The 14,172-nt window shown below is 39.4% G+C and overlaps 1 protein-coding gene across 3 annotated transcripts in view; it reads right to left on the bottom strand.

The window, feature by feature from the left end:
• Gen1 (GEN1 structure-specific endonuclease) overlaps nucleotides 1-14,172 on the bottom strand; it is a 30,842-nt gene that overhangs the window by 15,123 nt on the left and 1,547 nt on the right. Inside the window, exons 2-5 of one of the 3 annotated variants that reach the window (XM_048439713.3) lie at nucleotides 8,176-8,400; nucleotides 7,251-7,437; nucleotides 3,757-3,933; nucleotides 425-535 (exon numbers count right to left, since the gene is read on the bottom strand). In XM_048439713.3, coding sequence (XP_048295670.3) covers nucleotides 425-535; nucleotides 3,757-3,933; nucleotides 7,251-7,437; nucleotides 8,176-8,336 — 636 coding nt within the window. In that variant the 5' untranslated portion in view covers nucleotides 8,337-8,400. Of the gene's footprint in view, nucleotides 1-424; nucleotides 536-3,756; nucleotides 3,934-5,220; nucleotides 5,380-7,250; nucleotides 7,438-8,175; nucleotides 8,401-14,172 lie in introns of those variants that run through there. The other 2 variants (XM_048439717.3, XM_048439718.3) reach the window with 2 other exon arrangements.

Genomic DNA, 14,172 nt, shown 5'->3' with positions numbered 1-14,172 from the left:
TTGTCACAAAGTGACTTTTTAGCATTATCTGAGAAGATGACTGTTTTGGATTTATTACTTATTATCGTGTGTGTGTGTGTGTGTGTACACGCGCGTGCGCATGGGTCAGAAGACAATTTTGTGTACTTGTTTTTCCTCCTTTTCAACTTTATGTGTATCTCAGGCACAGAACTCAGGCTGTAACACTTGCATGGCAGTGTTTTCACCTGTGAATCATCTCATCAGTCCTGCTGATTATTTCTAGAGTCAATGTCTTATACTTAATTATATATGCACACTATGTATACACACACACCTGCATGCATGCACAAGCATGTGCGTGCACACACACACACACACCTGCATGCATGTACAAGCACACACACACACACACACTCACACACCATGTGAAAATACTGAGAAAGAAATGATAAGCTCAGCTTGCCTTTGGAAGATAATCACAGCCAAGAAGTACTGCCAGTCCAACAAGGGCATCGCGATCCAAGCCTAGCTTACTCTTGATAGACGATATAGTGTAACAGTCAACATGTGGATCCTAAAGACAGCACAGAGGTTTCATCTTCAAAGTGGTTTATGTTAAACAATAGAAAGAATGACTTGTCATTTAAAGTCTTTTTCTAGAAATTTAAACAACAAAATGATTCTAATCACAACAATATCTATAATGTGATATTTCAACAAATGGATAAAGTGTAACTGAAAGTTCCTCATTATTGGCTGTCTTTCAAAGTACCACAAGGTGCTGTGCCTGCTGCTGTAGGGATGAGAAAATCATCAGCAAGCTAACTCAGCTATGAGCCCTGTGAGCTACAATCATGACCAGCATGTTAAGATTTGCTCATGGGTTCAATAGTGAATGCTATCTGTTATGGGTGTAACTGCTTTATGATTGGATTTAAGAAGCACTCTAAAAGAGACAACACATGCTTGGTACTGTATATCTGCCCAAGAACCTATGGTTGGGGAGCTCATGGGTCCCAGGGAAGAACCTACTACTACTATTTTGCTAAATGGATATAGTATCAAACTTCCCTCTAAATTTGCATCTCTGTACCTATAGACTTTTTCATTGTCAGACCTCATTAGAGAAGCAATGGGCTTTATGTGCAGAGAGTAATTGTATGTACAGTGTTCACACATGCATATCATTCTTCCTTTCGCCAAGGCTCAGGAATCTTGGTAGCAGAATGGGCAGAAAGAGTGCAAAGCTAGAGGCTGGGAGGACAGGAGCAAGAGTGCCTTCTGGACGTGACAAAACCACTGCATTCATGAGCTCAAAGCAGCTGTGTGTGGCCGCCAAAGATAAGGACAGCAACGTTTCAGCACTGAGTAGGAGAAGGCTTAGGAGCCCCCACCCCTAGCTGAAGAACTATTGAAAGTTGCTGGCTTCTGTGGGTGATTTTTTTTGAAGGGTGTTAACTCTAGCAGGTTGTCCATGTTGTAAGTGGATAGCTTCATATCCAATGATACATGGTCACTAAAAACTAGAACCATAGGCTATAAAAAATACCAAAAAATAAAGACCGTGAATTTGGAAGGCTGTGCTGTGTTTTTTTGCTGTTGCCAACAACACAAGCTACAGTCATCTGGAAAGAAGGAATCTCAATTGAGAAAATATTTCCAGAAGATGGTATGCAGGCAAGTCTTTGGGGGCACTTTCTTCATTAATGATTGATGTTGGAGGGCCCAGGCCCCTGTGGGTAGTGACATCCCTGGGTAAGTTTTCCTGGGCTGTACAAAAAAGCAAACGGAGTAAGCACTGTGGAGCAAGCCAGAAAACAGCATTCCTCCCTGACTATTCCATCAGTTCCTGCCTCCAGATTCCTGTACTGGCTTCCTTCAATGATGACAATGACCTGGAAGTATAACTTAAATAAACCTATTCCTTTCCAACTTGTTTTTGGTTGTGGTGTTTATCACAACACAGAAAGCAAACTAAGATAGAGCAAGTAGGAGTGGGAGTTAGATCAGGAAGGATCAGGAGGTAAATGATTGAAATACATTGAACTCATGTATAAAATTATCTAAATTACCAAAAATATTGCATTTAAATAAGAAAAACCTTTCATAGTGGGCAATTTCTTTTTCTCTCTATTGCTTTTGGTGTCTAAAAAGTACAATGTATAGTATATACCATAGAAAACAAACATTCACTATAACTGTGTTATCTAAAGTTAATTATTAGTAACTTGGTACACTTTATTCTAAAAAAAATTCCCTTTCTCTGACATTTATTATTAATATAAACTATTAATTCTTTTTGTTTGTTTGTTTGTTTTTGTTTTTTAAGACAGGGTTTTTCCATGTAACAGCCGTGGCTGTCCTACAACTCGCTCTGTAGACCAAGCTGGCCTCAAACTTACAGAGATCCGCCTGTCTCTGCCTCACCAGTGCTGGGGTTAAAGGTGTGTGCCACCACCAGCCTGCTATTAACTTTATTTTTAATAAAGGTAGAATTATATAAAAATACTGTTTTGTAACACTTCCCCCAATACTATGCCTGGATATTTTTTTATGTCACTGGCACATCTCCCCCTGCCCTTTTCTGAGACAAGGTTCCAATGAATTTACTATGTGAACTAGGCTGACCTGGAGCTCAAAGAGATTCTTCTGCCCATATCCACTGTGCTGGGATTAAAGGTGTGCACCATATTCTCTAAGACATACCTTTATATGAATGCTTAGCATTGGATCACACTGACTTAGCAATAACACTTCTTGTGGAAACCTACTAGTGTTTTGAGAGAAATGGCATGAAGCTTAGTTTTGTTGGCTGTAATATACCAAAGGCTTAGGTAGAGACTGTCTAGTCTTCTTACACCTGAATTGCTGCAGTAAAAATGATAATTGGCAAGAATCCTCAGTTGGAGATCATAACTGGAGAACATTTAAACATTCCTCAACAACAAGCATTTGGTTTGCTAATTTTTTATAGTTATTAATATTGCAAGAAAGAATTTCTTGTGTTTTATCTATCCTTGTACACTTGGAGGTGTCCTGAGGATTAATACTGAAACTAGAAGTTCTGGAACAAAGCAATGCATTTCACACATAATTTTGTGTTACATTGGTAAGAAATAAACATTTTGAAGAGAATAAGCCAGTTGGCAATGCTTTAGTTAAAATTAATTAGTGAGTTTACATGTGGATGTGTATGCTGTGGTGTATGAGAGGAATGCAAAGGTCAATTATAGAAGTCAGTTCTTTTCTCCTCCCATGTGGGTTCTGGGGTTCAAACTCCAGTTAAGTGTCTTTATCCATTGGGCCATCTTGCTGGACCACAATGCCTTTAAAAATTGTTTATTAATTTACTTTTTATAGATAATCAGCTTTATAATCTCCATCACCTCAAAATCTTTATTTACAGGGTTGGAAGGATGGCTAGTGATCATTCCCACTACTCTTGAAAAGCATTCGAGTTTCCTTTCAATCAGACATGTCAGATAGCTCACTGATGTCTGTACCTCCAGCTTTAGGTAGATTCAATGCCTACACTCACAAATGCGCATACTCTCTACCTCATACACACAAATCATTAAAAAATATTTAAATCTAAACGCACACATACATTTATGGTGAAAACCTTAAAAATGTTTTCCAGCTTATTTATATATATATATATATATATATATATAAAACAATGATATTTTTAATTAGTAAGCATTTTATTCGGCAAAAACCATTTGCCAGACATCATGGAAGGATTTTACACATAGTATCTCAGTCTTACTCTTTAGAAAGAAAGAAAGGAAGTACCTTTGTGTTCATAGTGAAATTCCTGTAAACAGTCTGGGCTCCATAAAGGAAAGCATCACCATCATTAGTGAGGCAGCCATCCACATGGCCATTGGCATTAAGGTAAGCACACATGGCCTCAGCTTCCCCGGCAGCCTGGACCCAGGGGATTCCCAGACACTCTAGCATCTCAAGGCACTGAAACAAAGAGTAGGTACAAGACATCCAATTTTTCACATTATTAAACTATTTCTACATTAAAAGTATTAGTAGTTGTGTTAGGGCATTTAAAAAATGTGTTATTCAAGAAACACTTGGAAATCTGGACACTGAGTTATTTGATAGCATTAAGAAAGGGCTGCTAACCTTTTTCGTGAGATAATTAAAATAACTAGTTGGTTATGCCTATTTAATTTTTAAAGTGTCATCTTGCAGAAAGCAACACTGAAATATTGAGAATTCTGCAGCATCATGCTTGGGATTTACACAGTATGTTCTAAGAGGGAGTGAAAACATTCCATCTTGCAGGAATGCTTAAAATGCTCAGATCAGGAAATAACTCTAAGGACTCAGAAAGCCCCTGACCTGACCACTGACTCTAGGCTCCTCCCTTCCGTAGAATATCTAAGCTACAAGGACAATCGAGAAACCTTGTTAGATCAGTCAGGCCACCTAAAAGAGAGAGAGACAGACAGACACATAGAGACAGAGAGCTGGGCTGCCCAGAAGAGACAGTTTAGCCAAGTTACCTGGAAAAAGAAGAGCCTGCTAAATAGCCTCAAAGACAGAGAAACTCAGCCACCTGGAACGAACTCCCCAACTCCCGTACTGTGGCAGGTTGTGCAGTGCACTCCAGGTTTGCAGCTTTTATGAGCTGTTGCCTATGTGGGATGGACTTTTGGTGATGCAGCTGTTCCTGCTACTCTAAGTGACCTCACACCCGTATTCCTGTAAGTATCCTCCATAACATTCATTGTTCACAGAGTTGGATTCTGGTGGTATCCTTAGTCAGTCATCAGTTCCCTACTTGGTGGCATTTCCTTATTTCCCAAGGAACAGTGTCATACAACAGTATGAAGACTCTCACAAGGATAAGTTGTTGGTTCTTCCTAGGAAATCAGATACCTGTGCAAGGTGATTTTATCCTTTCATGATGCATAAACCATCCATTCTGAGTTTTCTTTGGTTATGGCTTTGATCTTGCCGAGCAGCCTGTAATATAGCCATACGAACTATAGTAGCTCACTTTCCTTGCTATTTATGGTTCTTTCTGAATTGAGGAACGCTGAATATAGAGAAAAGAGGCTATGCATTGTGCTTTCGACAGTGACAGAATTAACACCTGTTGCTCATAATGTTTAATCTTTTGTATGACACATAACAAAAAAGCTGCCAGACGTAGCCGAAGGCCAACAGTCTCAAGACTGGCGCAGTGACTCTGGGGAAACATTTTTGCAACAAACATGTCTTCTCTTGAGGGATTACCTTTCCACGCTAAGCAAAGTAATCTCAGCTGTTTGCCGTTTATATTCACAACTCCTTTCAAAGCAGTCGCACACAGGTTATGATATGGTTGCAATTTTCCTCTAATTCTATAGGATCAGTCTGGTGTTAAAGGATGATTAATTTGTACTTTTCAACCTACTGGGAGTGCAGAAATATGACAATGGGTCACAGGTAAGCAATACTGAATATATACAAAATGCCTAAGGGCACAGTAAGGATTGAAATACAACAGTAGAAATGGAGCAATTCCCTGAAAGAGACATAGATAAAGATACAGCATATTCAATGTTCTAAGGATGATTCACAGATATTTCCAGGAACTAGTTTTACAGGAAATTGTTAGACCCCAGCACAGGTGTTCACTTCAACTACTGTCATTAAGTTTGACTACTCAGTAACTGAAAATTATTTAAACCACTAAGATCAGAAAATCAAGAATGACATATAGACATCCACCTTGGGAGATATAATCTCCCAAGTACTGGGATTAACTATGATTGAATTATATTATATTCTTTCATGAACATCAAAATTGCTTTCACACCTGTGTTGGTAGGAATGTATTTCCAAGAGCTTAAAAAAAATTCTAGAACTTCTATTTGTCAATTCTATTTTTGAATAATTTTATTTTAAATCTTCAATGGTAAGAAAAAATTACACATGAATAATTTCATAATTTCATGTACAATGGAGAAGTTAAAATATAAAGGATATGCATTTATAAGGATAATTTATAGCCTCATACATGGTATATAAATACCTTAAGTTATAATTTTCAATAAAAAAATCACTAGAGAACTATGTCTATGATGCATTAAGTGAAAAGCCAACAATAAAAATTATTTGAACACTCCAATGACTTCTTAAAAATATACCAGGAAGTTGGCTGTGAAATAGTCTCTTCTAGAAATGGTGCCATAAACAAGATTGGAACATTAAAATATCAATAGACATGCTATCTTAAAAGGAGGGAAATCTCATGGGGTCCCACATCTAGACAAAGAACCACAGGCAATTAATAACTGTTGAGAGAGGGAGAACTAGCTTTTTCCAGAGATAAGTTCTCTAACTGGCAATCTCATACAAAGTAGTCACTCCTAAGGCCAGACACACACACACACACACATGAAAAAGAGGGTATCAATTTGAGTAGGGTATATGGAAGGAGAGAGCGAGAGAAAGAAGACTTGGAAGGAGAAAGTGATGTAATTATATTTTATTTGATGAAGAAGGGCCAGCGAGGATCATGAATTTAGGACTGCTCTAAGCTACATAGCCAGTTCAAGGGCAGCCTGTTCTATATAGCAAGATCCTGTAACAAGAGAAATCCCCTAAATCCTGATGGGTAGCCTTCAAAGAGCCAGAAGGTGCTATGAATATATCTGGGGAAAAAATTCACCTCAGTCTTCCTTAGACTGCATGCTAGAGGTACTCACTAGTACAACAGTATCGTGACTGTAGAGAAGACAATTGATTTCTGAGGGCTCTGAGGCCCTTTATTAGAAGTTTCTGGTACTGTAGTCCTGGCAGAGCCTCATAGCTGGAGAGGTCATTGGCACAGAACCTATTACTGCTGCTTAGTTAAAGGGACATATTATCAAACTGCCTCCTAAGTATTATGTCATACCCATAAACTCGTGCCCTTAACCTTGATCAAAGAAGCAAACAACTTAGGCTCTCAAGCATTCTGAAGCTGCTGGAGTGAGAAGGAAAGACAGTTAAGGTCCTGCCATGGGTTATGTACTGTAGCATTTACTCAGCATTCATAAAAGTACTGCAGAGCATCACTACCCCCACTTCAGTAAGAATTAAAATGTAAATAAGTTAGAAATCCTACCCAGTTATCTCCTAATTTCTAATGCTGGTGCTAGAACTTGGTCTCAGGTCCTATTTCACTCTATCATAAACTCTCTGCTCCTATAGTCACAATATAGTTAACGAGTTAAGTACATTTATAAAATGTACTCTTTAATTCAAATGATAATTACTAGCTGAATCCAAAGGCTCACCTCTCGTAAGACTGACTTAAAATGTGATCTCCCTGTTTTCTGAGAGCCAGCTTTTCCAGAAGGCCCATAGCGAGTCTGAGTCCTCTTGCTCATGACATCAGCTTTCAGCTTTGGTGGCTCCCCTTCCATTACAAACACCAGTTTCACATTCATTTGGATTAAATACGAGATACGAAAAAATAGGTTCCTGAAATATACAAATGATGTATTAATCATCATATTGATGACAAGTCCAAATAGCAGTATGAAGAAAGGTTTAAGAACAACACTAGGCTAATAAAAAAAGTCAGATGAAATAACACATTTTAAACATTTATTCGTGTGTGTGTGTGTGAGTGGTGTATTTGTGTAGGCACACGCTTCTCGCTGTTCTTGTATGGAGGTCAAAGGACAACTTGCAGGAAGTGGCTCTACTATTCCATCATGTGGGTTCTAAGGATCAGCCAGGTTGTCAGGACTGGTGGCGTATGTATTTATCTCCTGAACTAGCTCACTGGCCCGTATTTAATTTATTTAGTTATTTTATTTATTAAGGTCTTGTTTTAAGGACAATGGACAAGCAGTTGACGGTTTTTAGCAAGGGTGATTTCTGGCCACACAGACTGCCAGCTGGTTTGGAGGGCGAGGCTACGAACAGGCGGTGGAAATGCCATCCCAGCAGCGGATTTGGGTAAGACACGAGGTTGGCACAGGCTGATATGTCTCTGGACAGCAAGAGAAATTTGTGAACACATAGGTATTTTGGAAGCTGAATGGGCAAGAATTACTGATGGACTGGAGATGAAAGATAAAGGAGGGAGATAATGGCCTCTCAGCGCCCGGCTTTCAGTAAATGAAGCATGCTGGTGATGGTAGATATGTGAGCTTAAGCCTGGAGTAGGAGATACATATTTACGCATCTATACTCTTAGGCCCTTTACTATACCTGAGGTGGGGCTTCACAACAGTGCCGATCATTTTCTTCACTGTCTGTGCCTCGCACACCCACAGACTCAAATCCACAGCAATGGTTTTCCCACTAAGATCCTGCAAGTGGATATGTTGCTTTATAGGCTCCAAAATTTGCCACAAGTCATTTACTCCCATCCTGGTGGCTATCTGCTGTTATCTGAAGTACACTTTGGCAAGGAACACGGAAGCAGGCAAATCGCTAAAGAAACAAAACAAAAACAACCCCAAATCCAAGGTTAGTTCATAGAAACTCTGGTGGAAAATAGGGAGGGAAGAAATGAAGTAGGAAATAGTGGACAAAAAACAAAGTTACATTTTTATAAAAGGTATTATTTTTAATTGTATAGCCATATAAGGAGCTCATTGTGGAATAATGAAATTTAAAGCAACATATTTAAGTCGCCTGTTGTTCTACCACCCAAAAGAATTTGTGTAATGAGTCAGCCACACAACATGGCTGACACTTCCGGGTTCCAGGGCCACGCATGTGCGGACAAGCCCTCAGGCAGAAGTGCCTAATGGCCCCGGGAATCTTAAAGAACCCTGCGTGACCCACATGCAGTATGGTTGCATCATTTACATTGACGCAGCTGCCTGAGCCCTTGCATGCATGATGAGCTCCGTCATTTGCATATGACCCAGCCAAGCCATCCCCCTGTGAGCATGTACTAGGCAGCCCTTAAAAGCTGGCCACACCATCTTCAGCTCTCTCTCTCTGCACACTGATCTTCACCAGGTCTGTACACCCTCCCCCGCCCCCCCACCAATAAACTCCTAAGCAGGTCTGTTGTATATTCTGTGTTTCCTTCTCACTCGCACCAGTTAATTTCATTGGTGCTATGAGACTCAGGAGGCTCTCCTGATCCTCTCCGAGTCGGGATCTGAAACTGGGTATTTTTCCATAACAACCATGTGTTCCATCTGCCTGAGTGCGATTTCTACACACAACACAAGCTTAAATTGGTGAGTTTCCTCATTCTGGTCAGCTTAACCGTTTCTCTGAACCCGAGGAATTGATCATTGAGTTCCTAGCAATCTTCTGGTGTTCCTATATATGGGGGTGGGGGACAACCCCCAGCCATGACCTTCGTGGTTACGGTTGAGCCCTTCACTGACATTCATCTCTGGATTGCTTCCCTTAGCTGAAATCATGATTGGACAACCCGGGGTCAGCCCTTCCGCAACTGGGGGCTCAAGGTTCCTCAGATTTTTCTTTCTCTTTTTTTTCTCTTCTTTATGACCAGTCATCAGTGGTCCCTGCCACGGCCTCTCTGGCTTCTGAGTCACCCCGACCAAGCCAATCAGGCTTTAACACCCTGCCTGTAGGTAGAGGATGCTCTCCTACAAGCCTTTTGGTGCTTGCCACCATTTTACACCCCACCTATAGAGGGGAGACTTCCCCTATATGCCTTATGGTGTTTTTTTTGCAGATTTTCATGGTTTCAGCTATGGGTAGGTAGCAAACCATCCAAGACCATCAATCCAGCCTCCCCCTGGGATGCCTTTTAGAGGCCCTGAAACCCCAGGTCTTAATGCCCTACTTACAGATTCTCACACTTGTCCATCTTTGTTCAAAAATATGGCCTCCTGGGGGCTGGAGAGATGGCTCAGAGGTTAAGAGCACTGGCTGCTCTTCCAGAGGTCCTGAGTTCAATTCCCAGCAACCACATGGTGGTTCACAACCATCTGTAACAGATCTGGTGCCCTCTTCTGGTCTTCAGACAAAACATTGTATAATAAATAAATTATAAATTAATAATAAAAAAATATGGCCTCCTTACAATTTAGATAACAATGTAAAGTGGCCGCCTAACGACACCTTTGATCCCGATATTCTATGGGAGATTTCTAACTACTGTCAGCGTAGAGATAAATGGAAGGAGTTTCTTTATATCCAAGCCTTTTACTATCTAAGCTCTAAGTCCCAGTCTTATAATCTCACCTTTTATGTTATCTATATGATCCTATCTAATAATCTACTTCCTGAAGAGCACAGGCTAGTTTGGGAGCAGGCCAGACTACGTGCAGACAAGGTTCAACAAACACACCCCCAGGGGAACAGAGGCAGTCCCCAAGCAGGAACCACAACACCCTAGATGTTAATTTTAGCTAGGGACCAGATTTGACTTGCCTTCTGGCACATCTCTGTAAGGTTTCCCTCAAGCCAGTAAATTATAAGCTCTCAGGGGTCATCAAGATACAAAGGAAAATCCTTCTGCATTTTTAGAATGCCTCACTAAAGCCCTGTTACAATATACTGACTTAGATCCAAAAACTATGGAAAGCAGTTAATCATGACTCATTTTCTCCTCAGTGCTACCCTAACATTAAAGCTAAACTTAGATATTTGAAGAAAGGCCCCTTGACCCCTCTGGTAGAAGTCTTGGAGTTGGCTTTTAAGGTGTTCCATGAGAGGAATGACATTACTGTCACGTGCTAGCTAAGGCCCTCTGCCTGGCCGAGGAGACCAAACCGCCCTATCCGTGTTGCTCCCATCAGGCTCAGTCTATTGAACTTTCTGGGTATTTTGTTGGATCTTCTTTATTAAACATACTCGTTTTTCTTTCCCTTTGTTGGCAATTGATAAAGGTATTTGTTTGCAATGAAGTTTAAATCTGAGTACATAAATTTAACCCAGATTATTATCCTATGAATAGTGGCCTTAATTCAGTCTAAAAGTCCAAAGCATCCAGCAAAAATATATTAAACCAAAAGGCTGTAACTTATATGCAGAAACCTTCTGAATAAAAATTATTGTCTTTTTCTCCTAAAAGTATATTCTGAAAGTCTACTCTATCAAATTTGTGGAGACCCAAAGAGGCCAAAGGTCAGAAAGTTTGGGTCTTGTTTCTTGTTCATCCAAGGTATTGTACTTCTATCTCAAACAAAGGTCCCACCTAGTTATAAATCAGAGAGTTCTGCTCTCTCAAGGCTGTTGTCACCAGGTGTGGCTAGCTGCCAGATCTCTGCTCCTGAAACAGGGAAGTAATTGGCTCTTACCTAAAACAAAAGTCTAAGGATCCAACTAAGTCCCAGTTCCCTCTATGGAAATAACTTGGGATTCCACCCAGGGAGTGGTTTGCCTACAGAGTGTTTGGTATAGGGAGTAAGCATGAGGAATGAAGCCTGTGAATTTCAGTTGGCATGTTAATGCAATCTTTCCTCTTACTCCTACCTTTTGGGATCAGGGGTATATTAACTGGTTGAAACTTAAACACGAGTGAATTTTCAGTTTTCAGTACTCACTGAAAAATTCCTTCCCGATACCATCCTATATGTTTCCACGTTTTAATATTTTCATTTGTATCTTCGTATTTTTTACTATATTTCTAAATCCCCATGCCTCCACTCTGGAGAAAGGTATTTTTGTTGAGGCTGGCCCCCAGTGCAAATTGCACACAGATGCAAAAGAAAACCATTGCTGAAAAGGCTAATGTATAATATTTTTTATTTTCTAAATCTTGATTTTATAATGTGGTCAGTTCTGCAACGACTGCTAATGTTGTGCACTCACTTTTGCGGAGTGCATAAATAGACATGATTATACTACTTTACAAAGAAAAAACACACAGAGTATACTTTATATTAAGTAGTTAGTAGGTTATTTTTACTCTACCGCAACAAATTCTGCTGCCTGTAACACTCTGACAACAGGTTGAGTTCATGTGGGAAGTTGTGGTTAATTCTGAAAGAGCAGGGGCACATATATTTCCTAACACTTTATTATGAAGGTAAATGAGATTTGTAAAGTGTTAGCCATGAGAACACATTAAAGTCAGATAAGAATTTGAGGTTGAAATTCTCTATATTTTTGCTTTTATTTGTGACTTACGCTGGATACCTGAAAAGACTCATTTTAAAAGGAGGGATAAAAACACTAAAGATGCCTTAAATAGCGACAAGGAAACATTTTGTGGCTACTTAACATTACATATGTAATATAATGTCTATATTTACATACATTCGTGTAAATTGAATTCATGCCAGTTGGGGTGACAGTTTCCCACCAAAACCGGGCTCACAAAAAATCCAAGCCCTGTTAGTCAGGAAGTCCCCAAAACAAAATAGACTATTGCTGTCCTCCTTGGTGCCTTTTAGAAACTTACACTGAATTTCTATTAGAGCTTCTCAAACTTCCTACAAAGTCATCAAGCTTTCACTAGGTAAACAAACAAACAAAACACCACACAGTATAGATCAGGATGACATTAAGGGATAATATTAAAAGAACAAAGGTAGTCACAAGAATTAGAACTTTTTTTGCTAGCCTGGCCTTTAACATTATTAACCCCTATCTTTAGTTATATTCTCTGGACTAACTCAGCCTCCTTACTAGCTTCTTGCTGGATGCATGATACCCCCACCTTCTCTGTTTGTTTCTGAGACAGGGTCTGGCTGGGTAGACTGGTCTGGAACTTTTGCTCTCATCTCAGTGCCCAAGTACAAGAATTGCCTTTTTTTTTTTAAACCAAACTCTTTAATCCCATCACCTCTCCTTACAACTGTTTTAATCTTAATGTTTCCCAAGTATGCTTGCTTACGTTTTGTTCCTAACAGGCAAATGAGTAGCACATTCTATCTACAGAATGCATTTTTTTTTTTTAAGTTTTCAAGACATGGTTTCTCTGTGTAACTGCCTCCTTTCTCTGGAGGGTAATGGGGATTGAAGTCAGGGCCTTCCACACACAAAGTATGTGCTCTACCATTGAGCCACAGACCCAAAATGCATTCTTAATCCCCATTTCTAACACTTCACTAATTCTACTATATACAGCTGTAAGTCTGTAATAAGATTCCCACCTCCTTTTTACTTCTTTCCGTTTGTGTACGATTTTTCTTGCCATAACAGCCTGGGCAATCATGTTTTTTTAAAAAAAGAAATCATTAAAATATCATTTTCATCCACTTATGGTGGCCATTTTATAAGAAAATATAAACATTAAGTTATTACAAAATTATGTGTAAGTGTAACATATATATGCACAGTTATACCTACAATATATGTTTATATATACCAGACACATACATATTCTTGAAAGAGTCTCACTATGTGACTTTAGCTGTCCTGAGCTTACTGGTGCACCAGGCTGGCCTTCAACTCACAGAATCTGCTTGCCTTTGCTTCCAGAGTATTGGAATTAAAGGCGTGTACCACATCTATTTTCTTTAAAAAAAACTATTTCAGAATTTTCTCCAATTCTACAATCTAAGTCTAAAAATCCATTTTGTCTATGAAGAACACCCATTATAGTATACTAAAAAGTCCATATAACTTGTCCTAAGACTGCAGTGACTCCAGAATCTATTTTAAGCCACCATGCACTGTGTTCACTCTCTCTCTCTGTACCATGATTTCTCTAAAGTGCTCTTACATGGCAATAGTTTAAAGACTCTAAAAGCTTGTGAAACTCCAAAAGAAGACCAAATGGAACGGTGCTTAAGATGTATTCCTGAACTGAAAGACAATACTGACAGTTCTTGATTTCCCTATAATCCATAGCTGAAGAAGGATTAGCACTAAGTAAAACTTAAAATACTACAAAAGTATATAAACTTGTGGGTCCCTAGTCAAACCTGTTATATTGTAATAACCACTGCTGCAGTCAACACAAAAGTGTCTCCTAAATTTCTAATTTTAAAGAATTAGTTATGCAACAAGAAAGGAGTCAACAAAGTCAGAATATATACCAAATAGTTTCATGACTTATGAATATCTTCAGTGGGTCTCGTTTAGTGAAAAGAGCACTGAATTTGGAGTCCACACGCTTAGGATTTGGGTTTTGGATATACTAGTGATCAACCACATAGCCTCAGAGAGACAGTGAGCCTGTATAGAAAATGAGACACATTAAACCAGACAAATGACGAGCTTCTCTCAGCCTTTGACTCTCAAGATCAATTTCGGTAGCAGGAACATCCGGATTATGGCTTGATAGAAGCTAGGTTTCTACATTAAAAAAAGGGCTGAAGA

This window comes from Myodes glareolus, chromosome 6 (genome assembly GCF_982192425.1).
Source record: "Myodes glareolus chromosome 6, mMyoGla1.1, whole genome shotgun sequence".
Lineage (NCBI taxonomy): Eukaryota > Metazoa > Chordata > Mammalia > Rodentia > Cricetidae > Myodes > Myodes glareolus.
The sequence above is the reverse complement of the archived record's forward strand: the minus strand, read 5'-3'. Positions and strand labels throughout refer to the sequence as shown.